A 14,484-nucleotide genomic window follows, 5' to 3' on the forward strand; every position below is an offset into this window, starting at 1 on the left:
CACTTTACAACCCCTTTTCCTTTAACTGTTGTCTCCTTAATTACCAGAGGGAAGGATCATAAGTCCCAAGACAACTGGGGAGCCTAATTGAGCTTATACCTAGTCTTCTGAGTTCTCATTCTATCACCCTCCCCAAACTCCATGTCTAGGTGGTGGTGAAGGAAGTGAAAGACAAAGGCTTCCCTCCTTTTCTTTCTGCTTTAACTTCAGATGGTGCCATCTAGTGATGAAGTCTTCAGGTGGTACTGACTAGGACTTATTGAAGCTTTTTAATTTTCTCTGAGGGTCTCCTCAACACCCACCACACCTGCTGTTTGGGACTCAAGTCATCAGCATGCAGAGCTATAATCAGGGAAACAGAATCAGCCGACTGTATGCCCCTAAATACTAAGAGAAAAAACATGCTGAGTCTTCTGATTCTAAAACCCATTTTCTTTCCACTATATAAATACCTCTTATATCAATGCCAAATATATATTAGTTTTTGTGCAAGGTGTTTTCCTTCCTGTAGTTTTTGAGGGAGGACGGTGTGAGGCAAGGAAAGAAGAGGACAGGACAGACTCTTCTGCCTCAAGGCCTTCACAGGGTAAGCCCCACTGGCTTTGGGGAAGTTTTCCCACTCTTGGGAGTATGTGAGTATTTGGTTTCCCTGGTTACCTTCTGGGAGAGCCAAAGTTTGGGGGAAAAGGATACATCAAAGTACTTGTTGCAAATAAGAACCTCCTCTTTATTCCACACATAGAGACTGGTTTTCAGAGCTAAGTAGAGAAGGGGCTTTGACCTGGCCCTACCTCTGTGTGGGCCCTAGAGATAAAGGTCTAGATTTTGGTGACCAGACCTTTCTCCAGTTAGGGATGAAAAGTCCTAACCTCCATTCAGTCCCAAATTAGGGAGTGGGAGCAACAATGTGGGGCAATTCCTTGGTGAGGTGAATATCAGCTTGGGGCAGGCTCTTCCAGGCAAGTTCTAAGATCCCATAATGGGCGATGCCCATGGGAAGTATGGTGCGCACGTTGTTCTGCCCAGGAAGAGGTACCACATCCTGGAACTCCAGAGGGCTTCTAGGGGTATGGGAGCCACCACAATACAGGCAGTAGAACAACCGCTCCCCAGGAACTAGCTCCATGGCCTTTAAGGCCTCTTTGTAGATGATCTCTTGGGGTTGAGGTTCTACTCTCAGTATCAGGTCCTGTAGCAACCTCTGGATTCGGGGGGACTTAAGTTGGTACAGATCCATGAGCTGGTAGAACTGTTCCATCCAAGCAGCACTGTCTTTAGCATATCGCTGCTTCAGCATCCGCAAAACATGGTACAGTGCCACAAATGTCTCCCATAGAGGCACCTGTTGCTTTTTAGAGATGGGCTGTACCTTCTTCTCCAACTTGGGCAATTTGGGAAACCTGCCCTTATCCTTAAAATCCCAGAAGTCTTTTTGAAACATCAGTGCCAGGGTTTGTTTTTCCACAGAGGTATGGGCACCTGGAAAAATGTCTCTTGTGGCAGGATAAATGTGTTGCATCTCCATCTCTCTGAGAGCAATGGATATTTGCTGTGCCCTCCCACTTCTGTAAGGCTCTCCTAGAAAATGCCAATTTATAGCTTTTGGGTCTGGAATCTTCTTGGTAGCTAATGGTGACTTTAGTGTGGGGACAGCCAAAGGTTTTAGCCAATGCCCCTTTTCTTTTCCTTTAATGGGAGGAATCACTTTCAGGTGTTTTGGACTCATGGACTCCTTACTGGGTTTTGAGATCCTTGTACTTTGTGATTCTACGGCCTGTTTGTGATGGCGCACAATGGCTTCAAGTTTGGCCATATGAAGCCATTGTAAGTTTCCCTCTGAGGTGAGGTCTTTGAGGAGCTGACACAATCTGTGGAAACTATCCCTGGAAAGCTGTTCTCCTGCTTCCATCTGTTCTAGAACATGATGGATCCACTCTACATCTGAAAAGCTTACCTTTGGGTAGTGTTCCTCAGCCAGGATTTTGGAGGTAGGTAATTGTACCTCAGTCTGTCCCATCAGAGGCGGATGATGTTTCAAAAACCACTTATCCCTGGCACCTAGTGGTTTGTATTGGAGTTTCTGATCTTCCATGGTCTTCTTAAACATGTGGGACACAAATGGAGTCTTTATGTCCTGCTCTTGGGATTCCAAAACTGTTTCCAAAACATGTAGAGGTAGGGATTTATATTTCCCAAACAGTTCTCTTTGTTTATCCATAAACCTTGTCCCTGAGAATTCCCCGGACATCTTGAGTACTGTGGCCCTGTTATCTTCCCAGGATATTTGTTTCACTGGCTCTTGCCCTAGTATCTTCTCTTCTATCTCCAGAGGTACTGAGATCGGTTTCTTGAGAGGGCCCTTCAGAACTCCTGGTTTTACAGCAATGCCTTTGTTCTCAAGGACTCTTTTTCCAACGATGGGGACTGTTTCTCTTTCTCTTAGGTCTTTTCCTCTTTCTTTGTGTAACTTAAACCATTTTTCTCTTTTTAAGATCTCTTTTTTCTTGTCCACTTCTTCCAATGAGCTTTTCTCCTCTTCCTTCTCACTCAAACTTTTCATCTCTTCCTCACTCATGCTTTCTTCCATCGCCTCCAACACTTCCTCCTCCTCCTGAACCACCTTCTTCTTTTTCTTCCTCTTCTCCTCATCCTTTTCTTCTTGCTCCTTTTGCTCCTCCTCCTCCTTCTCTTCCTCCTCTTCTTCCTCCTCCTCTGACACACTTTCTCCCTCTATTTCATCTAACAGTTTTTCTATTTCTTCAGAAAAGCTCCCTTCACTTTCCACCTCATCCACTTGACTAGAAACCTTTTCCATTGGTGTATCAACTCTCTTTGATTCTTTTCTTGTTTTCCACCTCTGTTTAAGGGATGGGATTTCCTCTTCCTCTATTTCTGCTTCCTCCTCTTCATCCTCTGTGACTTTGAATTCTCCCTCTTCCCTGGCCAATCTGCTTACTTCCCCAGTCATTTTTTTCTCTTTATTTGTCATTCTTCTCATTTCCTTGGCTAGTTTTCTCTGCTTCTGAGCCAGTTTCTTCTCATCTTTTGTCAGTTCTGATGGTTCCTCAGAAAAATCCCACTCTTTGATATCAAGCCTATTCTGTTCCTTGCTCAATCTGCTCTCCATAACAAGGAATGACCTCTTTATCTTTGTCATCTTTATTTCTTCCTGGGTTAGTTTCCTTTCATCACTGATTAGTTTTTGTAGTACCTTTAAGACTTTGCTCGCTTTTGCTGGTTCCTTAGGAATGCCCTTCTTTTTCTCAGCCAACTTTCTTATTGCTCTGGCTAACTTCCTTTCTTCCTGGGCATATACTCTCTGTCCTCTAGTAAGTTCCAGTTTTCCTTTGGCAATGTCCATTTCCTCTGTGGCCAATATCCTGTCTTCATACATCAGTATCATCTCCTGTTGTGCCAATTTCTTCTGAGTTAGTTGTATTTCATCCTCAGTCAATCTTCTCTGGCTTGAGGTTTCTTGAGTCTCTCCCTTGGAGAGAGCTTCCTTTCTTTCAGCCAATCTCATCTTCTCTTGGACCAGTTTCTCCATTTCCATGTTCAACTCTTCTTCTTCCTTAGTAATATCCAACTCTTCTCTGAGCAGTTTCCTTTCTTGCAACATTGCTTTCTTCTCCATAGTTAATTTCATTTTTTCCTGGGCCAATTTCTCCTGTTCCTTAGCCAGACTTTCCTCTATATGGTCCAGTTTTTTCTTTTCATCAGCCAATTTCTTCTTCTTCTGGGTCACTGTCTCCTTTTCCTGTTTCAACTTCTCCTCTATCTGAACCAGTTTCTTCTTGTACTTCTCCATTTTCTTCTTTACTTGGCCTAATTTCTCTTTGTTCTGGGTGAGTTTTCCTTTGACATAGAGGAGGGTCTCTATCCTTTGAGCCAATTTTTCCTTATCCTTAGCCATATTCCTCTTTTCCTGAGCCAGATTCTCCTCCTTCTGGGCCAGTATCTTCTTGTTCTGTGTGAGTTTTTCCTTGCTCTGGACCAATTTTTGCCTTTCCTGGGCCAGTTTCTCCTTCTTCTCCATCAATTGCTTCTTTTTCTGGGCCAGTCTTTCCCTTTCTTCAGACATTTTTTCCTTGTCCTGGGCCAGTTTCTCCTCTTCTTGGATCAGCAGCTCTTCTTCCTGGACCAGTTTTTTCTCTTCCTCAGCCAGTTTCTCCTCTTGCCAGACCAGTGTCTTCTCTTCCTCAGCCAGTTCCTCCTTTTCCACAGCCACTTTCACCTCCTCCTGATTCAGTTCACCTTCTTTCCAAATCAGTACTTCCATGTCCCGTGCCAGCTCCTCCAATTCCTGGGCCAGCTCCTTTTCTTGCCATGCTACATGTTTCTCTTCCTGGGCCAGTTTTTCCACTTTCTGGACCAATATATTTTTTACCTCAGCCAGCTTCCCTCCTTTATTTGCTAGTTTCTCTTCTTCTCGAGCCACTTCCTCCAATTTCTTGGCCAGTTTCTTCCTTTCCTGAGCCAATTTCTCTGCTCTCTGGCTTAGCTTTTCCCTTCTTTGGGCCAGTTTTTCCTCTTTCTTGGCAAACTTTCTGTCTGTCTGGGCCATTTTTCCATCTCCCAGGGACATTCTCACATATTCTCGGATCAGTTCACTCTCTTCCTGGGCCAGTTTTCTCTCTTCTTGTGCAAGTTTCTTTTCTTCTTGTGCCAGTTTCCTCTCTTCTTTGGCTTGTTTTCTTTCACCTCGGGCTTGTTTCTTCTGTACCCTGGCCCATTTCTGTTCTTCCTGGATCTGTCTCTGTTCTTCTGTGACTAGCTCTTCTTCTTCTTCTTCCCACTCCTGAAACACTTCTTCCTCCAGAGTCAATTCTTCCTCATCCTTGTACCGTTGTGCCTTGGACCTGGATGACAACATATTTTCCCAGAACGGTTTCCCCTCATCCCATCTCAGCTTCTTCTTGTCCCCCTCCAGCGTTTCCTCATCTGAGAATAGCTCCTCTTTGGCCTGGTATAGTTTCTCCTCTTCCTGAAGATGCCTCCTTTCAGAATCTTTCCTCCTTTCCTCCCAGGATATCCTGCTCTCACTGTGTACCTGTTTCCACTCATCCCAGGACTTCTTCCACTCCTGCCAAGACAGCTTCCTCTCAGCTGTAACTGGTCTTCCTTCTTGCTCAACCACTTCCTCCTCTAGTTTGGCCATTTCTTCCACTTTCTCACTCATATCCCTCTCTTCTTTGGTCATTTCCCACTCTTTTTTATCTACTTTTCTTTTCTGCTGGACTGCTTTCCCCTCTTGCTTAGATGACTTCTTAAAGGATTTCTTCTCTTTCTTTGATATCTGTTTTCCCTTGGTTAGGTCACCTGGTTCTAAAAAAATAACTTTCTTTTTCTTGCCTCTTTTGGGAATCACTTGGGTTTCCTCCATGTCTTGCATATCCCTTGCTTCCTTTTGCACTTGCTCTTGCCCCTTTGGTATCTCTTCCTTTTCTTTGATCACCACCTCCTTGTCTCTGTACTCGCTAACTGCTTCTTCATGAATAAAAATTGGTTTCTCCTCTTGCCAGATCACATCCCAATCAAGGTCCTCGAGCAGAACCTTGCTTTCTTTCTTCAACAGGGGGCAGATCTCCTGAAAGAGTTCCCAGCTGGGGTGCCGATCTGCGAGCATCTCCTGAGCTATAGTCACTAGCTCAATGTTTAGATCTTCTGACATTTTTGTTTGGGAACCAGATATCCTCAGGGTCATAAGACGACATAGATCATTCCGCCATAATGAGCCATCTCCAGGGGTAGTCCTGTGGCCAGGCATTCCGGAGGCACCCCGCTCTCTTGTTATAATCTTTTTCATAACTGGTTCTTCCACTACAGGAGGCACAGATTCCTCACTTATAACTTTGGCTGCTTTTTTCTTCTTCTTGTGCCCCTTTATGGGTTTCTGAGCCATTGTTCTCTTGCCTCTTTTGTCACGTATTTTCTTCAGCATCTTCATGGTTAACGCAGTATGATCCTTAGAGACATCTTTCTCTGGAGGTTCAGCATCTTTTGAGACGTTTATTACACTGGCAATTGAAGACCTTATGGAATGGATATCCTCCATCTCAATTGGTACAGTTTCACTCTGATCACTTTCATCTTCTAAGGGACCTGGCTCAATGCTAATCTGTTTAGAGTGTCCCTCTTCCATCTTCTTGAGACCCCGCAACAATTTTCGGGCTGCAGGGAAAATCAGGAGATGGAGGTAAGGGAACCACGGGAGGCTAAATTAAACTCTCCCCAATATCTGGTGTGAGCTAAGAGGAACTGCTATAAAAGAAGTAGCAACAAAGAGGGCTGAGGCCTTTGAAAAAAGAAAAAAAAAAAAAGCATTCTCCTTGCTTTACTCCAGTCCCTCCTCCCCCATGCCAAATCCTAGAGAGATGGGCCTTGAAGTCTTCCTGAATTTGGGTGGATCCTTCCTAGTAGAGTTCTTTTCTATGACAAGATATTTCCACTTACCACACTTCCCATCTAGTATCTCTTGATCCACTTTATCCCTAATTTTCCTGACTCTTGCGGCCCCTGAGGCATGGACCAGATCACCCCATACATACCATGCCTTTTGCCCCCTGCTCGTCTCCGTCTTGGGCCTTTGCTGCGCTTGATGGCCACTTCAGATTCTTCAGGAACTGTGGAAAGTTGGATGGGAGGGGACTTAAATAGGGAAGGCCTTGAGACATCTAAAGAAAAAGCAGGCTTTCCATCTGTATGTGACATGGTCAGGTTTTCATTCAATCGCTGCTCCACTTGAGTGTGAAGGATTTGGAGATCTGTGGGCCGCATCCCCAGCAGATGATCCAGGGTTTCCTCCCCAATCATCTCCTGCCTGTGAAAGTCAAAGGAGAGAGAAGACCATGCTGAATCAAGAGGGAGAATGAGAAGGAAAGAACTGCTGTGGAACAGGCAGGGAATTTGGCAAAGTAGCCAAGAGGGACAGCATATGTAGAGGTAAACAGTTGCCAAGAAGAAAGAAAAAGTCTAGGAAGCAAAGATGGCAATGAATGGAGTTATCTGTATAGGGGCCACAAGGGTAAGAGAAAAGGATGAAAAGTGGAACTTGAAAAGGTCAAAGACGACACAAACAGGCAAAGAAATAGAGAAAGGAGTGAGCAGTGGGGACTGTCAAAGATAGTCTAGGAATGTAAAAAGGCTGTGAAAAGAGATGAAAGGTCAGGGAGAGCTAATAAACAAGAATAAAGAGATGGCAAAGGAGGAGCACGAAAAAATGGGGAAAGGGGATAATTAGAAGCTGGTAAAGCATTAAGGAAGCCACAGAGAACTTACTGCAGCTCCTGGAAAGTCTCTTGTTTCTGGATCAACTGTAAGAGTGAGGTCCTAGAGTGGATTCCAGTTTCAGCCATGAGGCTCAAGCCTTTACTCCTCACTCTTTGGTCCTTGTCCATTAACGCTTGGGCCAGAGGCAAGGCAAAGAGATGAGTAATCATTCCTAGACGCTTCAGCCCTTCCCAGGCTAGTTCTCGGATGAGTGGGTTCGAATTGATCGTATCATCCAGCAGACGATGGGCTGTCTCAGAGCGCAGGGATGGAGACACCTGATAAGCAGCAAAGATTTGCCCTAGTGCGGCAATACAGCATTGGAACTTCAATGGAGAAGCATGGATCATAATATTGAGGATTGCTTCAATCATGCTATTAATAGCTATTTCACTCATCTTTTTTCCCAGCCAGCTTCGGTTTGATACATCTGTAAGGACCCTGTAGGTTATGTCTGTGGATATTCTCCTTCCTATGAAGTCTTCATCCTCCTTCTCTTTTGAATAATCTGCTACATCATTTACAGCTCTTACCCTGCCGTGCCAGAAGAAGAATTGTTGGGATGTGTCCCATTCCAATTCCCGCTGGGGTGAGTGCAGGTTGCACTGTAGGTATATCGGGCTGCCCTCTGGCCAAAGACGGGCACGAATCACTGAGTTGGGGATGTAGCAATCAGGGGCAAAGAGCCATTCACGCCCATGACCAAAGTAGTATCTCAATATCTGATAGGGGTTGAGTCCATCCCAGCTAGTCAGCTGTAGTTGGGGAGGAAGCACATAATGGGGATGGTGAAGTTGGTTCATCTGTATCCAATCATTTTCCATCCCCTGCACAGAATCACGTATGGAGGTACACAATAACACGGGGCTCCCTTCCTCATCTTCTTCTATGACATGTGGCACAGAATGGTCAAAGGCAATGGCCCGCTTATTGACAAGGCTCTCCAGACCTACTAATTCTTGTTTCCCTTGTCCAAGGTAGATATACTTGGGCACAAACATAGTCTCAAAGGAGAAAAAGAAGCCTGGTATGAAAGGCTTAGGGACTTCTAGTACTTCATCTGTTAAGTTCATCAAGGAAAGGAGAGACAGCAGGGTTGGGGGAAGCAATTTTAAACAGGACACCAGATAAAGACTCTGGTTGAAAGTCACAAGCAAGTCTCCACGGTCATTTGCAAAACAGAGTGGGCCAAAATGCAGTGATGAGTCAAGCATGGCTATAAGTCTACCATGGAAGTCCCAGATCCGGACAGAGCCATCACTACCACCTGTGACAAAAAGACTCAAGGACAGGCAGACATCAAAGGATATGATGGCACACTGGTGCAAAGGCAATGTCTCTATGAACTTTGAGCCTTCCTGTGACACAGAGGACAGAAGATCATGGAACTTCCAGAGACGCAGGCAGTTAGTCTCTGTGATGGCCCCCACGGCCATGGGCAAGAGTATCAGGTGGGTCAAGTGACAGCTGCTAAGAATGCTGGCGAGGGGCTGTAATTGTACTCTGATCCCATCAAGCACAGCTTCTGACAGGTGTACATAGTTGTCCATCCCATAGGAACAGAGCAAAGAGTTTTCTCGGCCACCAAAAAACCTTCCAGACAGTGTGGAGAGTGCCAGTACAGCCCCAAAGTGCATGAATTTCTCTATCCGGGCACAGCGGTGCTGGGAAAGCACTCTTATCATACCACTCTGGTGCCCAGAGAATATCAGTCCTTCTAGACCCCGCCCCAAGTGGAAATGCCCGTAAGCCAGGCATTGTACAAAGTCCTGAGAATCTGGGGAGGTACATAAGAGATACTTGGCTGGGCAGGGGCAGCGGGTTGTGTCAAATACCAGCACCTCTGAGCTCCCTGTTGCCACAAACAGCTCCTCTTTACTTGGGTCATAGGCCCAATCCACAGCCTGGTCCAGGATTGAGAAGGCCCAGGTGAGAATCAGAAGATCTCCTGTTAATGGGGACACAAAGCGCAACAAGCCATCCTCGGTAGTGCACAGGATCCGGAACCAGTTATCTCCACAGCAGACCCGATGCACCTGCTGGGGAGCAGAACCACAGACATTGAAGAGGCTGTAGAAGCAGGGCAGACATCGCAAGGAAAAACTATGAGTAGTTTGGCAGAAAAAAGTAGCACTATCAATAAAATGGATTTGGTGAAGCTCCTCGCCAAGTTCCAGCCGCCGAAGCAGGTTCCCTGAAGTAAGGCTCCACTCCTTGATGAGGCCTTCGGCACCAGCCGTTAGCAGAGTGTGGACCTCTGGCCGGCTGTGGATACGTACCACCAAGGAGGAATGGGCCTTGAAACTGTGCAGGGACTGCCCATGACTGAGGCTCCATACTTGGATTTCCCCGGCCTTGTTTCCAGCATAGAGAAAGCCCTGATCAAAGCAAGTAAAGCAGCAGGTAATAGAGGACCCACTGCTGGTGGAAGTGAACTTCTTCACCTCTCCCAGCTGGCCTTGGCCCTGGCGCTCAAGGACCCTCACCACAGTCTCACACAGGGCTAGGAGGGAGCCATTGGGGCCATTAAGTATGATGTCCTGGACAAGCTCATCACCAGCCAAGGAAACCATGTGGGCTATTTGGAGGCCCTTTCCACTTTGCTCAATGACCCAGGTGACCACTGCCCCCAGGATGCCGCACAGAAGCATCTTCATTTCCGGGTCATAGCAGAGGCAGCTGATGTTGAAGCGGCAGGGCACTATACCCAGGGGTTTGAATGCCCGAAAGTGGTCCCCAAAGAGCCGTAGGAGCAGGTCACCACAGTAGGCCACAAGGATATGAAAGGAACCTGTGTGGACCATGGACTGGATGGGCGGCAGTCGTTCAGTCATGGAGAATGTTCTCTTCTCAACCATGTTCTCAGTTTTGCTCTTCATCCAAACTACAGCCTGGAAGAGAATAAGATGGAAACTGCCTAGAAAAGACAGTAAGAGGAGGAAAGGACAGAGTATTCAACTACTTCTCCCCATTTTTGTACTAAGGAGGAATTAAAAGACTCTAGAGTGATTTTACCTCCTGGAAATGGGAGTTGGAAATATGGTAGAGGTGGGAAGCTTAGGACTCTTTACCTAACGTTGGCCTGCTTTAGGGGAACCATAATGTCTACTCAACATGGAGACTTTAAGTGGAGAAAGTATGAGGGGGGAATCCTGGATCCAGGTCACATTCCTTTAAGGGGTATATCTTCCTTTGTCAATCTGGGTTGAGAGCTATATGGGCATGGTCCCTGGAGAATGGGCTAAGAAGGGGAAGAAAGGCAGTTTTACCTGTATTTCTTTTGTGCTTGTTGTCACCCAAGAGAGGGAGGCAAAGAAGTAGGCATCACTGAAGTAATAGCATATAAGCGGCATATTTTGAGGATGGCGAGATTCTATGAACAGTATCTGGGACCGGTCGCTCAGCACAACTAGGTCATTCTTTAGCTCATCTAAAGGTGGCTAGGGAGAAGTGTGGCATAAGCTAAGAGGCCAGGGCACACATGCACTAAATGTATTCTCACAAAATTCACAATTGTAGTAGTTCCCAAAATCTTGTCTCCCACCCCAAAGATGACTCCTGTTATACCCACATGTGCACAACTTATCACCTGTGGGACATCTACACTTCACAAGTATAAAACAAATTCCCCAACACATAGGGAACCAAATCCCTATAGGGCCTATATGGGAAAATTTTATACTTTCAGCCCAGGGGAAAACAATATTCTTCCCAACATGAAGTTAGTCACACCTGTCCTCTAACATTATCCCTTGTGTCTAAAAGGCACATGTATTATAAAAGACACAACATTTAACAGATTACACAGGCAAGCATATCACTTTATGCCCACAAGTAATATAACAGGTGTCCCAAAAGTCAGAGTAGCTCTAAGTTATGAAAGCTTAAAACTGCACTAAGTAAGACTTGTTAGGACACCCTATCTGGCCTTTAAATTTGACAGAGGAACAGCACATATACAATATATATTATTTCACAATGATAGAGCATGTGTTATGAAACATGCATCTGGGATCCTTTTACACAGAGCCAACCATAGCAAAACTGAGATTGGCAAATCTTCTCTCTAGTGCCTTCTCCCTTCTCTTTTAGAAAATCTCTCTTTCCAAAGGATTGTTTCCTCTGACAATGCTCCAAAGTGTTTACTTTCCACTATCAAAATGTCATTGTAGGAGCTGAATAGATTCATTCAGAAATTGATGGCCTATTTCCTACTAAGATGACAATTGTCTTTATGGTCTACCCTGCTTGCTTCCTGCTTTCATGGACAATCTATGGCTCTTCTGAAGTGCTCATTAATGTAAAACAATAGAGGCCAACCAATAATATGTTTATGTCCTGCATATACATTACCTTGCTATTTTGTATGATGTCATTTATCAAGTATTTAAAATCCTTCCATAGGGGAATAAGTCTGGGGGAGGACATCACCTTGATTATCCCCCGGTCCTCCTCAGGACTGTTGCTTAAAAACCTGTGGGAATCCAAAAGAGGCCAGATTACCTACTGCTGCTTTTTGAGGAGCTGGTAATCAGAAGGCAAGAACTATGAACTCAATAGTATGTTGAACTATGCACAAGACATACCATCTCATTTAATCCTCACTACAGCCCAATGAGGTAGTGCTATGGGTCAGATGTGTCCCCTAAAGATTCATGTATTGGAAACTCCATCCCTATTGTAGCAATGTTAAGAGGGTGGGAAATCCTATTATGGTGATTGAAAGGTGGGGCCTTTAAGAGGTGACTAGATTGTCAGGACTGTATTCTCACGAATGGATTAATCCATTGATGGTTTAATGGGTGGTCATGGGTGTGGTTATGATGGCTTTATAAGTAGAGCAAGTGAGCAGTTTAGCTCTCTCTTGCTCATCTTATTTGCCATGTGATACCCTACATCACTATAGAGTCACCACCCAGAACAAGGCCCTCACCAGATGTTCTCCCTGGACTTTGGACTTCCCAGCCTCTGAAACTATAAGAAATAAATTTCATTTCTTTGTAAATTACCCAGTTTCAGGTATTCTGTTATACTCAACATAAATGGACTAAATACAGGTAGGTATTACCCCATTTTATAGATGAGAAAACTGAGGCTTAAAGAGGATAAAGGAATTGGGGATTGAATCTTAGCATTTTCTGCCACAACCCAGTAGGATATTATGGGTGAGGGAAGTAGAGAAACCTAGAGTGGGGCTAGAAAAGAATATCCTCACAGGCAAATAATAGTTCTATGCTTGCTATGGCACGTCAGGAGAGCATTTTGTAAGGACTAGGGATACTAAAAGTTTGGTCCATGGACCACCTATACCAGGATTCCTGGGGGAGGATGGTACATCTTAAAATGAAGATTCCTGGGCCCTTGCCCTAGACCTACGAATCAGAACCTTGGAGATGGGACCCAGGAACCTTCACTTGTAACAAGCTCCCTAGGTGATTCTACTGACATTCGAGTCTGACTGCTGAAATAAGAAATAGAGATAAGGGGCAGCCAGGACTAAAAATCAGCACCACCTAGTACAGCTGGAGAAAGGATCCAGCCATTTGGCCTTGCAGACTTCCCCAGGCTTGTGGAATCAGTTCTTACAGGAGATACATCTGCTGTTCATCCTGCTCTTACCTATTCCCTTCTCTTTGGCCTTCAAGAGGACAAACTTCTTTTCCTGGTGGGACTGTGATAAATCTTACTTTTTACAATCCCCCTCTGTCAGGGAGTCTGTCATTACTGGTGTGACAATGGGCTTGTTTTTCCTTACTTGTAAAATGAAAAAAAGTCAGTCTTTTTTTTTGGCTGGCTGGTACAGGGTGAAAATGCCAGTCTTGCCTACTTCACAGGATTGTTGCAAAGATAAAATAGGATACGTCATATGAAAACCTTTTTAATGTTATTCTGAAGCAACAAACAATTATGATTGCTGTTTTTAGGCTTCCTGGTTCTCAGGTAGGTGACTACCCTATTTCCTTCCAACCCATACTTTGTACTTTTCAGTAACTTTGGAAACATGACAGCTAAATTTATAGTCTGGCCAGCAGAGGGCAACAGAGGCCAACTTTGCCTGCTAGATGAAGGAAAACTTCATTTTAGAGAAATGTTTCCCAAATGTGATCCCCAGGCCAGCAGCGTGAGCATCAACTGGGAACTTGTTCAGAATGAAAAATTATTGCCTTCCCCCTCCCCTAACATTGAATTGGGAACTCCGAGGGTAAGGCACAGCAATCTGAGTTTTAAAAAGCTCTCCAGCTGATCTTATGCACACTAAAGTGTGAGAACCACTCATTTAGAGAGCTGGTGGAGTCCCAAATCAGTTTGTCCTGGGCCTCCTGTAGCAGAACTCGCCCCCTGGTATGGCTAAACCTAGGCTGGCTAAACCTAGGCCCTGTATTGCTACAGAGACTTGTTACTGCATGTTGGGGGAAGCAGCAGGCAAAACTTACCATCATCTCATGTGTGTAGAGTGGGTTAGAGCCCACAAGAAAGGTTTCACATCAATCACTTTGTTAATTCTTGAAAGAAACCAAAGACGCAGGTATCATCATCTCCATCGTACACGGGAGGAACATAAACTCGGAGAGGAAAAGGGATGTATTTGAGGCTACATGGGGCAGGTTCAAGACTAAGATCCAATCCAGAGTTCAGAGGAGGAGGACGTTCTGCTAGCTGTTGCTAAGGAAGCTCTCAGACCCAAATCCACTCACAATGGGTACTGGGGATTGGCTGGCAGACAGCAGCACCCCCTCCTCCTCTTTCTATTCTCCCCAGACCTCTATGATATCTTTTTCTATTTTGTTCCCCTTCAACTCTGCATTCGCTGCTCCTTGGACCACCTTTCAGGAACCACTGTAATCAGCTTCAGATCCTGCACACCAGTGGAAAGCCCTGTGGGCAGGCCCCACAGCTCGGATTGACCCCATTGGCTCTTTTTTTGAGGCCTTTAGCTGCTGGGAGAATACTCATATGTAGCAAAAGTACAGTCACTGCCATCAGTTCCCATTGTTCCAAGTATCTTCACTGGGTCCCATTTCTTTTGACCAGTGTGCAAAGAGAAAATGGTTGGGACCTTTTGGGGGAACATTTCTAGGGGGTTAGTGAGAAAGAGGGCCATCAAACACCAAACCTCTGTATTTATTTTTTTGCCACTCTCTCCCACTCCATTGACCAGTTTCCTTAGGTTACACTCAGAGGAAGCCTCTCTTCTAAAATCCCCCACATTCAATT

At 45.1% G+C, this 14,484-nt stretch overlaps 1 protein-coding gene across 1 annotated transcript; it reads right to left on the reverse strand.

Moving 5' to 3' along the window:
* Positions 1 to 886: 886 nt before the first annotated feature.
* WDR87 (WD repeat domain 87) lies at positions 887 to 11,697 on the reverse strand. Its single transcript, XM_063109885.1, has 5 exons — positions 11,623 to 11,697; positions 10,539 to 10,709; positions 7,279 to 10,160; positions 6,549 to 6,820; positions 887 to 6,171 (listed from the first exon to the last, which is right to left on the reverse strand). The coding sequence occupies exons 1-5, from the start codon at positions 11,695 to 11,697 to the stop codon at positions 887 to 889; spliced, it is 8,685 nt and encodes a 2,894-aa protein (XP_062965955.1).
* Between the last annotated feature and the right edge of the window lie 2,787 nt (positions 11,698 to 14,484).

Source organism: Cynocephalus volans, chromosome 10 (genome assembly GCF_027409185.1).
Source record: "Cynocephalus volans isolate mCynVol1 chromosome 10, mCynVol1.pri, whole genome shotgun sequence".
Lineage (NCBI taxonomy): Eukaryota > Metazoa > Chordata > Mammalia > Dermoptera > Cynocephalidae > Cynocephalus > Cynocephalus volans.

Coding starts and splice junctions, on each gene's coding strand:
- WDR87 (XM_063109885.1), bottom strand. CDS start 11,697: ATGTCCTCCCCCAGACTTATTCCCCTATGGAAGGATTTTAAATACTTG. Junction 10,710..11,622: donor ACATCATACAAAATAGCAAG/GTAATGTATATG, acceptor ACTTCTCCCTAG/CCACCTTTAGATGAGCTAAA. Junction 6,821..7,278: donor GAGACTTTCCAGGAGCTGCA/GTAAGTTCTCTG, acceptor TGACTTTCACAG/GCAGGAGATGATTGGGGAGG.